The sequence below is a fragment of the Carassius carassius genome, chromosome 42 (assembly GCF_963082965.1).
Source record: "Carassius carassius chromosome 42, fCarCar2.1, whole genome shotgun sequence".
In the NCBI taxonomy this organism is placed as follows: Eukaryota; Metazoa; Chordata; class Actinopteri; order Cypriniformes; family Cyprinidae; genus Carassius; species Carassius carassius.
In genome coordinates this window covers 24,979,156-24,994,868 of record NC_081796.1, presented here as the reverse complement: position 1 = coordinate 24,994,868, position 15,713 = coordinate 24,979,156, and the positions used below count along the sequence as shown (strand labels likewise).

General features: G+C 36.1%; 2 protein-coding genes across 5 annotated transcripts in view; both read right to left on the bottom strand.

Moving 5' to 3' along the window:
- ift140 (intraflagellar transport 140 homolog (Chlamydomonas)) overlaps positions 1–574 on the bottom strand; it is a 35,142-nt gene extending 34,568 nt beyond the window's left edge. For both annotated transcript variants that reach the window (XM_059535349.1, XM_059535350.1), the window contains exon 1: positions 421–574. The gene's annotated coding sequence lies outside the window, so the exon portion shown is untranslated. The remainder of the gene's footprint in view (positions 1–420) is intronic.
- Positions 1–15,713, bottom strand: part of LOC132124344 (rab11 family-interacting protein 3-like) — a 45,102-nt gene that overhangs the window by 13,484 nt on the left and 15,905 nt on the right. Inside the window, exons 5-14 of one of the 3 annotated variants that reach the window (XR_009426749.1) lie at positions 13,807–14,025; positions 12,507–12,641; positions 11,419–11,454; positions 10,932–11,019; positions 9,825–10,069; positions 7,749–7,830; positions 7,432–7,569; positions 7,195–7,350; positions 6,403–6,543; positions 6,101–6,303 (exon numbers count right to left, since the gene is read on the bottom strand). Coding sequence is in view for 2 of the 3 variants with exons in the window: in XM_059535346.1 (XP_059391329.1) it covers positions 6,190–6,303; positions 6,403–6,543; positions 7,195–7,350; positions 7,432–7,569; positions 7,749–7,830; positions 9,825–10,069; positions 10,932–11,019; positions 11,419–11,454; positions 12,507–12,641; positions 13,807–14,025 (1,354 nt within the window). In the remaining variant the exon portion in view is untranslated. Of the gene's footprint in view, positions 1–4,967; positions 6,304–6,402; positions 6,544–7,194; positions 7,351–7,431; positions 7,570–7,748; positions 7,831–9,824; positions 10,070–10,931; positions 11,020–11,418; positions 11,455–12,506; positions 12,642–13,806; positions 14,026–15,713 lie in introns of those variants that run through there. The other 2 variants (XM_059535346.1, XM_059535348.1) reach the window with 2 other exon arrangements.

The following is a 15,713-nucleotide window of genomic DNA, read 5'->3' as shown; positions in this document are numbered from 1 at the left end:
GTCATATGATGGTATCATGGTATTTTGATAAACTCTATGATTATACAGTGATATTTAAACGACAATCCAAGGTACTTCACATAGCCAAGTGTCCAAAAACACGGCACTACTATGAAAAAACAAAAAACATGCTAGTCCCATGATATTTCATGCAACGTTAACGTTAAGCGTGACTCCTCAAAGTTAACGGTTTGCTGTGCTGATAAAGTTGTAGATAAGATGTATTTCTAAATATTTTAAAACCAGTACGACGCTATATTGAGCTTTTCCGGTGTCAGTGGCGAAATGTAATGTGAAAATCTGTTTACATTTGTTTTTAGCGTTAGTGAATCTGTCGCTAGCTCTGTTAGCTAATCCACACCGAGGCCTGCCGCTTTAAAAAACCTTTCAAATAACGACTGTTTAAAGAATTTAACTTACATGAGAGCTCTCCCATTCAGCACTGCCGTTATGACCGCGTGTTTTTCGCGCAGCATATGTTTTATTTACACCATAAAAAGATTAAATTAGTCCTTCGATATTTACGACGCGCCTTTAGCTGTGAAGCGTCTTTTTCGGTTGCCCAGACAACGTAAAAAAGAGACGAGGGCGGTGGGGCGGAGCTAAAACGCGGGAGCTGCGTTTCAACCAATGAGGTGGAAGCGAGTGGAATAGCTAATAAGGTGAGTTTTGTTATTGTGTTTTCAGCACGTTTAGGTATAAACTGGGGCATTAGTGCAACCGCAGCTTGATAATATAAATTATCCGTCGACAAATAACCCATTTGTATTTTTTTCCTTTAGAATTTAAACATAGTTTGGTCTGGAAAAAAAGGAGAGTAACAGATTTCGGTAACTTTTAATTAAGGCCTTGTCAGATTTGGTGACTGCTGAAATTATGTTGCTTTTCAACTTAGAGCAATAATTTAATATATAAAATATATAAATTAGAGGATATATAATATATAAAATAGAGGATGTTAGACTAAAACATTAGTAGTACAAAAATAACTCAATAGATAAAAACCAAATAACGATGCCATAGTAATTAGGGATGCATCTGAGATGCAACCTGAGAAGAAAAAAAAAACATCAATGATTATATGACGTGTGTGTTATTCCTAATAGGGCTGCACCACTTGAGGAATAAATAAAATTGCAATTTTTTTCTGAAATGCAATTTAAAATTCCAATGTTGCTGTGCTTGTAATATTTCACTGCAAAATAAAAAGGAGTATTTAAGAAAATATTTTTTAATGCAATTGCGATTTAAAATTTGTGTTTGCAGGGATGCACAATTTGGCTAAAATGTTGTGATTATATATCAATATAGCAAATAAGAACAAGAACAACAAAAAGAAGAATTATGATGATAATTCTGATGATTATTATCATTATTACTACTAAATAAAAATAAAACAAGAAATATCACTATTGTAACATGTTTCACTGTAAAGGAAAAAATATAATATAATAATAATTATTCTTATTATTTTAGATTGTAACATTAAGATTACAATACTATTTTTTATGGCTGTCTTAATTTCTTCATTTTCCAAATGATCTTAAATTTGCATGAATAAAAAGCTAATTTACTGCAATTATTTCCACAATGATAACTGGACACTTATGTGAATCATACTGCAGCATGTTTGAGCGTGCATAGATTGTGTAGTGCATATTGCATTTGTGTATGATTGTACCTGTGCATTGATGGCCAGGTGCATGAGCAGCCCAAGAGTGTGCAGCAGTCTTCCTAGCACCAGATGATCACTCCACAGAAGGTCAAAGGTCAGCTGCGACCTATAACAAATCATGAAATCAGTGCAATAATGTAACATGAGTTAAAGAAAATCTCTGCATGCATACAGACCTGTCATAATTCCTGAGCAGCGGGAAGAAGAAAAGTCCAGTGACCAGAGCGTAATGGTTAGAAACGGCTTTAACAGATTGAGTCCCATCCTGAAAAGAATGAATTAAACATCAATATTAGACATCATTTCATTGTTAATGTGCAATATATTCTGCCGGATCGTGTGGAAGTGTGGAACTGTATCTGTCCTCCAGATGGAGCAGAACTTTACTGAACTGAACACTCACCTTTAATGCACACTCAAACTGGAGAGTAATGAGATATACAAGAGATCAATCATCAAAAGTCTGCTGCGTTAATGCTGGAAGTAAAAGACATGCTCAATGCAATATCCTCAGAGAAAACCTGCAAATACACACCTAAAGGTCCTTGATTGCTGGCTTATCATCCTTAACTAAAATTAAAACAATTCAAACGTTTTTATTAAATAAAATAAAGCTAAAAAATAAAATAAATATAAATATTAGATGCAAAACTAACATTTCAGTTATTTTCAAAAACTTCAAAACTAAACAATATTGTTTTGTTTAGTTTAAATTAAAACAGTAAAATGACTAAAATTAAGCACACACAAAAATATATATATGTACATAATATTAGATAAATAAATTACAAAAAAATAAATATCTGAATTTAAAATGAAAACAAAGTATAAAAATAAAAGCTCGTTCAAAATAAATTTAAAATAAATAAATTATATTTAAGTTGAAGCACTAAAATTGCTGGAAACAGGAAATACATAATAATAATTTATAGTAATAAATAATATTATATGAATACATTATAAATTCATTTTATATATATATATATATATATATATATATATATTTTTTTTTTTTTTATTCCTCAAATGGTGCAGCCCTGTTAGGAATAACACACACTTCATATAATCATTGATGTTTTTTTTTTCTCAGGTTGCATCTCAGATGGGCCAAGCTCTGCTGGATCTCATACCCGCTGAGGCTGCGTATGAGTCCTGTGATGACACACTCGGTGCATCTTTCTGGAACCTTCTCCAGCAGTCTCTGTGTCACACGCTGCCACAGCGGGTCCACACGGGTCAGGGAAGAGAGCCGGGTGCCAAAGTCTCAAGTACACACAGATACTTATGCAGGAGACAGATTGCAATCAATGGAGAAAAAATACATTAGTATAAAAATTAAACTTACAGCAGTATCCTTGGATACACTTTTCCCAAAACCTCAGCCACAAACCCAAGAGAGCAGTCCTGTCTCGCTATATCAGAAAGTTACACATGAACGAGGCAAAATAAGACAGATGGACACTAAATATACATTAAATTATGTAGTATGTGCATCAATAAATTAAATATGTAGCGGTTGTAATGATGCATGCAAATATAAAGTGGCTATTATGATGCATTAAAGAATGTATTGGTTGTAATTATACATAAAACATTCTGTGGCTGCATTGATGCATTAATATGAAATACTTAATGCAGTGAAATATAAAGTGGATGCATCAATGTATTAAAATATTCAGTGGATGCATCAATGTATTAAAATATTCAGTGGATGCATCAGTGCATTAAAATATACAGTGGTTGCATCAGTGAATTAAAATATTCAGTGGATGCATCAGTGCATTAAAAAATCCAGTGGATGCATCAATGCATTAAAATACACAGATGTTGCAATGATGCATTAAAATATTCAGTGGATGAATCAGTGCATTAAAATATTCAGTGGATGCATCAGTGCATTAAAAAATCCAGTGGAGGCATCAGTGCATTAAAATACACAATCGCTGCAATGAAGCATTAATATATGCAGTGATTATGAATGATGATATAAATGCATGATTTACATACGTGGTAGTTGCAGTTATGCATTAAAATATGAAGTGGTTGTAACTTGCAATGATGTTTTAAGCATGTGTTGGTTTCTTTATTTACAAGTATTTCAGCCCTGAATGTGTGTAGCTCTGAGAGCGCAGCATGTCTTCTCCATTGTGTCTAGTAGGCTGGGGGCCAGCACTGGGTAGTACTGCTGTGGTAGGAAGGCGTCAGGTGTGTCTGTGTGCAGATGGTTGCAGGTGATGGAGGGTAAAGCTGCAAGGTGGCCAATGCTGGTCTCTCTTAGCTGGGGAGAGTCTGGAGAGTCTGGACGGACGGACGGACGGATTATATGGACATAAGTCGTGTTATATGGACATAACTCCCTGTGACTATCATAACCATATTCCATAACAGTTCACTAGATGGCGCTAACCTTCTTAGGTTTGTTACTTTTTAATGAATTCATTTACTAGATTCATCAAGAATAAGTTAATCATTATAAAAGCATTTGTACCATCCAAAATGTTTTAAATAATTCCTTTTTCTTTTCTGTGTGTGGCCTCTAAATTGTCTGTGTAATTTTAAGATAAAAATGAATGTGCCAGACTTCTTGTGTCTTTTACATCCAGTTATTTTACCTGTACGAAAACAGCCTGTTATGCTAAATATTACTAAATTAAAGTTGTTTTAATATTGTTTTAATTTATAATCATAAACACTGGTTTGAGCATAAATAGTTTTAAGGTTAATGGCACTTTATTTAGCAAAAAAAAGGTGGATAAATAACAGGTCAAAGGTTAACAGTTGGGTTTCAATAACTGCATCAGGTTTTTCAAACACCTTTGCATTTTATTTTCATTCATTTATTCGCGGTTCAATCTCATAAAGTACAAAAAGCTGTAAAACTATCCCGGTTTCTCTAATGATGTTTATCCGTACCTCAAGGGATCTTGCATTTGCACGGATAAATTCTATTCTATTCTATTTGTCCCTTGTTTGGAGTTTACAGTATGTGCACGTTCATAGAACTGACACATAAAAAAAAAAAAGAAAGAAACAACTTATTTGCACTTAATTTATTGGTAACTAATTGTATTTTCATTTTTCTTTTAATCACCTTCATACAATTTTTTGAAAATCTATAAGACCCCTTACAGTAAAGATACATCTTATGGGGGGTATCTTTAAAAGAAAGCCAAACATTAAACCAGAAGACAATACTGATATCTTTCATTTATACAGCAACCTTGACAATTAAGAGTAAACATCATTTTTTACAATTGTATCCTTCATTACGAGGAGTCTGTTTATTATGTGTTTATAACTTATTAAAGTCTTAAGTGGCAAGCAGAACTCCTAAGCGGCGAAATGTTGTCTTTGGACACTGGAAATGTGTGTTGACTTATCTTAAATCATATACAGCAGCTGTATAACATCAAGAGCAGTAGATTCAGATCTTCCCTAATCATCTCTGTAAGGAAATTAAGGAGACAGTCGGCGGCAAACGCACGCGCGTACATACTCAGAAGTTTAAAGAAGCAATGTTCCCGCACTTTAATGTCCATCGGTATCATTACAGTAGCTTTAAAACAGCCATACATAAATACATATACATCTTCCACTGGATTTTCCCAGTCAAAAAAAGATGAAAGTGAAACTCAAACATGCTTGTCCCAGATGAGAGGGATGTAGATCCATGATGGTGCGCTGGAACAGTCCAATGGAAGACAACATGAAACTAAATCTTTATCTCCATAAAAATACAAGTCCAAGAACCAAACGTTCTAGATCAATATTTACACCCAAATTCATCAGAGACACAAAGAGTTCTGAAACGCAGAAATGAAGCAGAAGTTTTTCTTTTTTCGCTTCGAGATCAATGCTTCAGCGGCCGCTTCGTTTTCCCGCCAACGTTGATAAAGCAGCTTCACTTTATTTATCCTTCAAACTATTCAAATAGCAAACAGTAATTTCTCTAAATGAAATTGCTTGAAGTGCAAAGAACATTTCCAGAGTCTTTTGTACAGAAAATAAAAGTCTTTAGGAAAAGAATCCAGGACAGGAGCAAGCAGACGAATATTCTCAGCAAGAAATCAAATCGCACGGGATCCATGACCTTACCCACAATGCAACACTGCGAACTCCCTTGGTGGGTGTCAGTCTCCCCTGACGCTTCATCGTAATAAATAACAATATAAAGAAAAATGCAAGTATAAACACTGAGATTCAGCAAAAACTCGTTCACGAGTTAAATGGTGCACACACGCTCAACCCTCAGGCCAGCTAATGTCCCTCACATGGGTTAAACCAGACTTACACAAACAAGATTCTTACACTGAAATTCAATCCGTGAATTGTGTACACAGAGGGAACGGGCACCTCAATCCCAAAACACAGGGAAGTCACAGGAACCGAAGGACAGGGCCATTCACATCCACACACAAAACAAACAATGTTTTGAATGATTCAATTATTTGATCAACATAACGATGCATCTCTTTATGCATCGCTCGCCTCCTGTTTCAGTTCAGGTATGGTGATTATTTGACCTCCAGGATGGAGGGGTTGGACTCCATGATGGCGACGATGATGCGGTCGATGTAGTCCTGCAAACGGAAGTTGATATCCTCCTGTTTGTGCACGGCCTCCATCAGCTGCTCACACACACACACACACACACACACACACACACATTACACATCACAAAGTGTCCATATTAAAAGCAGAAACGAGCACAATAGTGTAATACTGACCTCAGAGCGAGACACATTGTTGATCTCGGTGGCGAGCGACTCGGATAGAGACTCGGTAAACAAGCTCTTCGCCCCCTGGATGCTCAGATTAATGATCTGTCCGTTCAGCTCGTCATTCTGCTCCTTCAGACCGCGGTTATCCTGCACACACAGAGAGATATTTGACCTGTTTGAGTCTTGGGACTGTCGTTAGCGGGTTTTCAGTCTGTGTGGAATAATTTATGTTTGTTCAACAGTTTGAGTCTTTAGAGTGTGTAGTTTGTGTTGACTAATTTAAGTCCGCTTACAAGCTTTTTAATGCATGTTGTGAGTCTGTGTTTACCGGTCTGAGACTTCTGGGTTTATGTTTACCTGTTTTAAGTCTCTCTTAACTAGTATGAGTTTATCAGTTTGAGTCTTGGACAAGTCTGTACCTGTCCTGTTTTTGTTATTTTATTTTTGGTCTATGCTGACCAGTTTAAGTTTGCATTTAAGTCTGTTTTAACCAGTACCAGTCCTTTTTGTCTCTGTATGCCTTTCGTGTTTGTGTTTCCTTAGTTTAGTTATGGCTTACCTTTATTGTGTTGACCATTTTGAGTCAGGTTACCCGTTTAAAATATCTAAACAGACAGGTAAACAGACTTAAAACTGCTAAAACTGCCCGAGTCCGCATTTAAGTCTGTCTTTAGTTGTTTGAGTCTGGGTTTTTACAGATTTGAGTCAGTTGTTACCAGTGAAGTCTGCTTTTTACAGTTTTGGGGTTGTTCTTGCCCTGTGTCTTTTCTATGTTGACCAGTTTAAGTCGGTTTGTACCTCTTTGAGTCTGCGTATCTCCTGCTCCAGTTCGCTCTCTCTCATGTGAGTGTTGTATTCCTGCAGGCCAGAGCTGGCCGATCGGCCTCTTCTCGCTTCAGCCTCCAACTTAAACAGCTGCAGGTGTTCCAGCTGCTTTCTCAAGTCCTCTATCAACTACACACGCACAGAGAAGCCATTAACAGAGACGAACAACCATGTGACCCCAGCTATAAAGCCAAAGAGATGACCTCTCACCCCCTGAGTGCACTCCTTCTCTTTCTGAGTCGTATGGCGTTCATGGCTCAGTTTGTCGGCCATTTTTCTGCGAGATTCGATTTCTTCGTTCAACCGATCTGTGACGTCGTCCACCTGATCCTGAAGTTTCCTCTTTTCCTGAAAAAATGACTCCCTCTTAAAAACCATTTGAACTTTCTTTTGGACACTCGGCAACAAATAAGAGTAAAAAGTGACTAAAATAAATGTAAATAGATTTTTTTTCCATTCACTCATGATGTGACAAACGAGTCATTTTGGGCTCTGTATGTGATCTACAGATGTGTATGTGTTGGTACCTCCTCCAGCCTCTCGATGTTGGCTCTAAGACAGGGAACACATGACCTCAGCTCACCGTTCTCCTCATCCAACTGATTCAACCTGAACACACAGACAAAAACGATACACTATGATATTTTCTTTTTGGGCAGAGTGCACAATGAAAACATTCAAATGCAATACTGGGTGAGAGAAAACAAAAGTCATCATAGATGGCAGACACATCTTATCCACAAAGAAGAGCTTGACAAAATAACAGATAAAAGCTCTTAACTGTAGTATTATTTAAGAGCTTGACAAAATAACAGATAAAAGCTCTTAACTGTAGTATTATTTAAGAGCTTGACAAAATAACAGATAAAAGCTCTTAACTGTAGTATTATTTAAGAGCTTGACAAAATAACAGATAAAAGCTCTTAACTGTAGTATTATTTAAGAGCTTGACAAAATAGCAGATAAAAGCTCTTAACTGTAGTATTATTTAAGAGCTTGACAAAATAACAGATAAAAGCTCTTAACTTTAGTATTATTTAAGAGCTTGACAAAATAACAGATAAAAGCTCTTAACTGTAGTATTATTTAAGAGCTTGACAAAATAACAGATAAAAGCTCTTAACTTTAGTATTATTTAAGAGCTTGACAAAATAACAGATAAAAGCTCTTAACTGTAGTATTATTTAAGAGCTTGACAAAATAACAGATAAAAGCTCTTAACTAGTATTATTTAAGAGCTTGACAAAATAACAGATAAAAGCTCTTAACTGTAGTATTATTTAAGAGCTTGACAAAATAACAGATAAAAGCTCTTAACTTTAGTATTATTTAAGAGCTTGACAAAATAACAGATAAAAGCTCTTAACTGTAGTATTATTTAAGAGCTTGACAAAATAACAGATAAAAGCTCTTAACTGTAGTATTATTTAAGAGCTTGACAAAATAACAGATAAAAGCTCTTAACTGTAGTATTATTTAAGAGCTTGACAAAATAACAGATAAAAGCTCTTAACTTTAGTATTATTTAAGAGCTTGACAAAATAACAGATAAAAGCTCTTAACTGTAGTATTATTTAAGAGCTTGACAAAATAACAGATAAAAGCTCTTAACTGTAGTATTATTTAAGAGCTTGACAAAATAACAGATAAAAGCTCTTAACTGTAGTATTTTTTAAGAGCTTGACAAAATAACAGATAAAAGCTCTTAACTGTAGTATTTATATAGTATTATTGCATACAATTTTTTAACTGCCAAGTTAAAGTTTAGTAAATGTATGTTTTTAAAGAAATACTTCTATGTAGCTTTAATTGATTTTTTTTTTTTAAATAGAACTTTTATTTCAGTTAATTGCAAAGGCTTTATTTCAATTTACATAAACATTTTTTATAGTGTTAGATAACAATAACAACACTATAATCATCCTTGAAAATGTGAAAAGTGAGAAATAGTTTTAACTGCATATGATGAATGTCTTCATATTTCTTATTCCTTCTCAGGAGGACTATTAATAAAATCCCACCTCTCCAAATGTGCTTAACAATACGTGGTGCAAGACTCATGACATACACAGCCCACAAACAGGTAAGTCTCTGCATTCACTTGATTTAAACATTGTTTTTTATTGAATACGGTTGTTGCAAATCGTTTAAAAAGTAACATTATATAAATGCATAATATAAATGAAGATTCATCATAATTGGAAAAAAAGAATAATCTTGGAATCATCAGTTAAAATGGGTAAAAAATGACTAACCCTCCAGTTGCTTCATGTGACATCATATTCCAGCTAAAGTGTTTTTGTGCATTTTAACAGTCATGATATAATTTGGTTTTGTAGATCTTAAAAATATAATTTAACAAATATTTTTCTGGTACATGTATAAATCCATGTTAAAAACAATTATAATCCATAACTGATGTGTCAGGGAAAGTGCAATGCAATGCAAAAAGAAAATCTTGTTGTTTAACCCTGACATAACCCTGAATTCAGTCCAAACTAGATCTGACTTCATCTGCGTAAAACATGTTGGTCGCCCACAACGTAATTTCTCAAAAAGCCATTCTACATTGATCATTAAAGATGTATTGTGTGGGCCCTCACCTGGCCTGGAGGTTCTCGATCTCCAGGTCTCTCTCTCTCTGAAGTTTGTTCAGAGCATCTCTGTGTTTACGTGTGTGTGTGAGTAAGTTCTCCTCTGCGCGCAGCTCCTGCTCCTTCAGCTGTTCCTCCAGAGCGTTTGCGCGGTGGACGAGAGTGAGGTTCTCCTGCCGCAGGCGTGCATGCTGCTCTTCGCTCTCCAACGAGTCCTTCTCCAGCTCACACACACGCTTCTCCAACAGCAACACCTGCAGGACAGACACAGCCTTCGTTCCTCATGCATTCACAAAACGATCCGTTTTTCTATTCCGTCCGTGTCATGGGTGCATTTTTAACTGCACTCTCACTATCAGATGAAAACAACTTCAAATGAGAACGTCTTCTTCAGAGCTTATTTATTTATCAAATGCTTAATGCTTTTAAATTTAATATTGTTGCTGCAAAATTAATTGCTAATTTCAATGTCACGAAGGTAACATTATCCAGCTGGATGACATGAATGAAGGCATGTCAAAATAGAAAGATAATCTTGGAATCTTCTGTTAAAATTGATCAAAATGTACTAATCCACCAGTAATGTTTTGCTTTGAATGACAACATATTCCAACAAAAGCCTTTTATGAATTTAAACTGATATAATATCCAGCTGGTACTGCATATTAAAAAACATGTGGCTAAATATAAATTTAAGAAACGGCAATTATAGCAGAAAAAATTGTAACTAATTACTTCTGCAACAACTGAACTGACTCAACATAAACACTACTGGCTTCTGTAGAGATACTTATAGCTGAATTGAGCTTGTTTCATAATCAATGAACTTTACACAGTTATTGAACTGAATCAACATTGAACAGACTCATTTTTTAAAAGGTTTGCATCATTGATTGTTATTTTCCTGTTTATCACTGTGAGGCTGATTTGAAATAATCTATTTTGTATAAAGGGTTCATTAAATCAAGGTAAAAAAATAAAACTATCATGGTAATATTAACTTTTTAGATCTTGGTTACTTTTTGCACTTGATGATGATTATGAAAACAATCCAATTCACACCAAATGCATCATTTCAGTCAGCTCCATGCAAAATTTCTATATTTGTTTCCGAACCTTGTCTGTGATGTCACGATCTGCAAGGTCCAAAATGTCTCGAGTCAGATCTCCCATGACATCCAGAGTGCCAGAGTGCTGCAAGTGTCTGAAAAACACACGCAAACATTTCAACATGTTCCCTGCTGATCTGTAAACCGTCATGAATTTCCATGGGGTTTTTCTTGCTACTGGACCAGCAAACTTAGACATAGTCGACCAAGAACACTGTAAAAAATTATGTTCCTCCTCTATATTTTTGTCTTGTTTTCTAAACATTCTTAATTGAAAAAGCATTTACATAAGAAATAAAGTCTTGCTAATTTTGCAAGCAAAATTACTTCAGATACAGGTCTTGTTTTCTGAAACATTTATCAAAACATAAGTGAGTTTTTGCTGAAAACACGAAAAAACATCTGAAATTACATGCAAACACATCACAAAAGATTCCTATTGTCCTTTTGTCCTTAAAAAGTGACGTTTGGTGCATAGAGAGGCAGGATCTCACCTTGCTGCTTTCTTACTGGACAACCTCTTGCTGGAACTATAAAGGAAAGAACAAACAGGAAACGGGTCAGGAAGAAAGAACGGCAAAGAGGAAAAACTCTCTTTCCATCCGTGACCTGTGAACCGCAGATCAAAAAACACCCAGCGAAGCGCTGAGGTTTGGGGCTGTCAGCTCTTTCTGCAGGTTGAAGGCTGAATCAATGCTCTTCTTTCAATGGTAATGACCTCACGGCACACGGAAATAAACTCTGTATTTATGGAGGTGTAACATGGATGCGTGAAAGGAGATTCTGTTCCTGTTGCACAAGTCTGAAGAGAAACGGCTTTGTCTATTCTAAGTCAGAAAACACCCTCATCACGGTTCCCTACTGCCGCTTAGAACTTTCCATGATCTTTTAAAGAAAATACCATATATTAATATGTTAAACTAAAGTTTCCCAGGCAAAATGTCTTGGAAAAACTGACCAGTGCAACACTAAATTGAAAATTTTATGCATACTCAGGTTTAATGGTAACACAATGTTATACAGTTCTTAAAGGTGCAGTACACCCAATAATAAAAACTCATGTCATTCCAAACCCTTACGAGTAAATAAAATTTAAAAAAAAGGAGATTTTCTTAGCTTTTCTTGTCTATACAATGGTGTAGTTAAATAAATGCAGTCATGTACTGTAGGTTTTGAACTACATGAGGGTGAGCAAATGATGACAGGATTGTAATTTTTAAGCTTCCTTCTCTTTAAGAAATTTGCTTACCAATGTGTTTTAAACAATCAAGACTGCCAACTTATATTTGCATTATGTAGCCTATATTATTTGTATAAAATTTACATAAAAAGCACTTAAAGACTATCGTGCATGCATAAAACACACACACACACACACACAGCATCAACAGCAGAGCATTCATGTTCACCACAAACCTCATCTACACAATGTACAAACACTGAGCCTTCACATCAAAACCAACACGAGTCATGTGACACTGTACACACATGCAGACAGTAAATGAGGGTGTGTGTGTGTGTACAGTGGCCAAACTCAACACACACACGCAGCGGAGGCGTGCACATGCTGCGGGAGCGTTACCTATTCATCTCTAGTAACTGCAGGCGCGAGGACAGATCCTCCAGACGACTGATCTGCTTATGACAGTGAGTGCAGAAAAACTCCAGCGCCTCCGACTGAAGGAAACTCTGGAAACTAGCAGGAAAAGAGCTGGGGCTGAGGAGAACAGAGGAGAAACAGAGAGGAAACAAAGGGAGTAATGAGAGGAGAAAAGAAAAGAAGATAGAACAGAAGAAATGAGCAGGAGAGAGGAGAAATAAGGAGTAAAGAACAGGGGAGAAGAATAGAAATGAGTAGAGAAGAGAAATTAAGAGAAGATATGACAGGAGAAACAGAACAGAAATCAGGAGAAACGAGCAGAGGAGAAATTAGGAGAGAGAAGATATGACAGGAGACATTAGTAGATGATAAATAGGAAAAAATGAGCAGATGAGAAGTCATGAGAGAGGAGAAGATATGGGAGAAATAAGTAAAGACGAATAGGAGGAGGAGAAGAAATGAGGAGAGGACAGGAGAAATGAGAAATTGGGAAGAAACGACAGTAGAAATAGATATATGAAAGAAATCAGAAGACATGAGAAGGGGAGAGGATAAGATATGACGGGAGAAATGAGGAGAGGAGAGTGTGTGCGCGAGTGATTAATAAGAGAGGGAGGGAGAGAACGAGGATCATTGAGTTAAAGTGAAGGACGGAGGAGGATCTACAGTGAGGTGAGCTCTACAGTGAAGGAGAAGTGTGTGTGGGTGTATCTGAACAGGTCTGAGAGTGTGTTGTGTTTCCATGCTCTCTTCTCTAGTGTCGAGGTGTGTGCTGGATCACATACGCCTGACAACATCAGCACTGCAGTAAAACAATAGCCACAGCAACTCGACCTTTACCCACTGATCAGAGAAATACTAGAGCAGTCAGCAGGACATCAGGCGGTTTACCTTTTAACACATGCACACACTGCTCAGAGGGATCATAACATCTCGATCTGTCTCACAGACACACACACAGGTTTGGTTTTGTCTATCACACACTGTTTGTAAATGAGAGAAGTCGTATGTGGTCAGGAATGGTCTCATTGTGCACCTGACCTTTGCTGCTGTGCTGACTCACTTTCTCTTTTTCACTGTGTGGAAACTAGAAACAGTGTATTTCTATTTGTGCCCAGATAAACATTTACAGTGCCTATTTATACCGTCCAAGTTTAGCTTGGGATAAAGAATAATGTCACACTGTGTTCTATGTATGGAGTGTGTAAGCTATACAATGAGTTTGAGGATGTTTTTATGCTTTAAATAATCCAGGTATTTGTTGGATAAACTTGTGTGTTACCTAGGCGTGAGCAGCATCAGGGGGCGGGGCAGTGGGCTGTCCGGGTGTGGGAGTGGCTCTGTAGTTCCCTCCACCTCTGGCCCCGCCCCTCTATCCTCCTGATTGGCCAGCAGCAGGTCTGAAGCGTTGTGGCTCTCACCGAAATCCTCAAAGTGCTCCTCCTCTCCTCCAATCACGGCCACGAGGGTGTGGCCATTCAAATCAGAGCCCAATGTGAACCTATCACAGAAACACATGGAATATAATGTGTTATCTAAACAGATTTCATTAAATGCTATTGAAAATACCAGAAACAATGGCAAAAGCTTGTAGCAAATTAATAAATTAAAATACATTTTTAGTTCTCTGGACATGAATCTAAAAATGAATCTCAAGTGTTTGGGGTTGGTAAGATTTTTATTTTATTTTAATGAATTTAAAAAGTTTCTTAAGCTCACCAAAGCTGCATTTAAAGACAGTGATATTTTAGAATATTATTACTATGTTGTCTGTTGAATATGTTGTAAAATTGAATTTATTTCTGTGATCAAAGCTGTATTTTCAGCATCATTCCTCCAGTCTTCAGTGTCACATGATCTTCAGAAATCATTATAATACAATGCTTAAGAAACATTTTTTTACTAAATGTTGAAAAGTTTAACATTTTTGTGGAAATTGTGATGCATTTTTTCCTGGATTCTTTGATTAATAGAAAGTTCAAAAGAACAGCATATTTTATGACAAATGTCTTTCACATTTTAATGCATTCATTTAATGCACTCTTGCTAAATAAACATTACTTGTTCAAAAAATACATGGATGCATTTTTGGTACTATATATTTTATTACTAGAAGCTTAATTTATGTCTAATTTACCCTTAATACACATAATTTAGCATAAATTAACAGTCTTAAGGAAAAATCATAAAACTTTAAAATGTAAACATTTACGGTCTCGGAACAATAAATCGAAATTCTGAAGATAATCATGTTTGCTTTTTTATTCCTACTATTAAAAATAAAAAAACTCCCTTGAAAAACATCCTTGTGTGTGAGGCAGAACTTGAACAGTTTTTTTAAAAAGATGATAATCTGATAATTCACTTTAATCTCTGCAGTAATGATGCTGAAAATACAGCTGCGCATCACAGAAATAAATGAAATCTTAAGATATATTGACATAGCAAACAGTTATTTAAAAATGTTTTTACGGTATTTCTTATCAAATAAATGGAGCCTTGACGAGCACAAGAATCAAAATCATAAAAAAAAAAAAAAAACACCTTTCCAAAGCTTTGAATGGTTGTGTATGTAAAGGATCACACACAACAGACATAAATTAACAAGAGAACTAGGTTACATAAACCGGTCATATACTCACCCTCGTTTCACTATAACATTGCGATTGGTCACACAAAGCACGCGTGAAGGTGGCGACCGCATCTTAAAGCGATTCGGCCTTTCTTTAGCGATTCTGAGCAACTGGGCACACAGTGTGTCAGTGAAACCAAACTCCCACGATCGATAATAACACTGCTTTACTCAGAACGAACTAGCTTTCTGTGAGGTAACATGCAGTTGTCCCTGTAGAGTTTAATCTGCTGGACAATCCTGCCAGACGTTTGTGACCCGGAAAATCTGAATCAATCTCCTGTGCAAGCACAGTTACATATGCTTAAGACGTACGATGTGTGTGCGTCTTAATCTGATTTAGAGCTCATTAACGGTGACCCAGTGTGTGTGCTAACATGATCTGCAATCAGATTAATATCTGTATGCATGAATTTATGTTGACACGAAAACACATATTTAACACAGAAACACGTTGCATTAATAATGCAACAAAATCGACCGAGTAAACCTTGGTAGGCAGATAAACTAAGGCTAGCCTGTGGGATCTGAACAAAATCTAAAAGCGAAGCACTGAT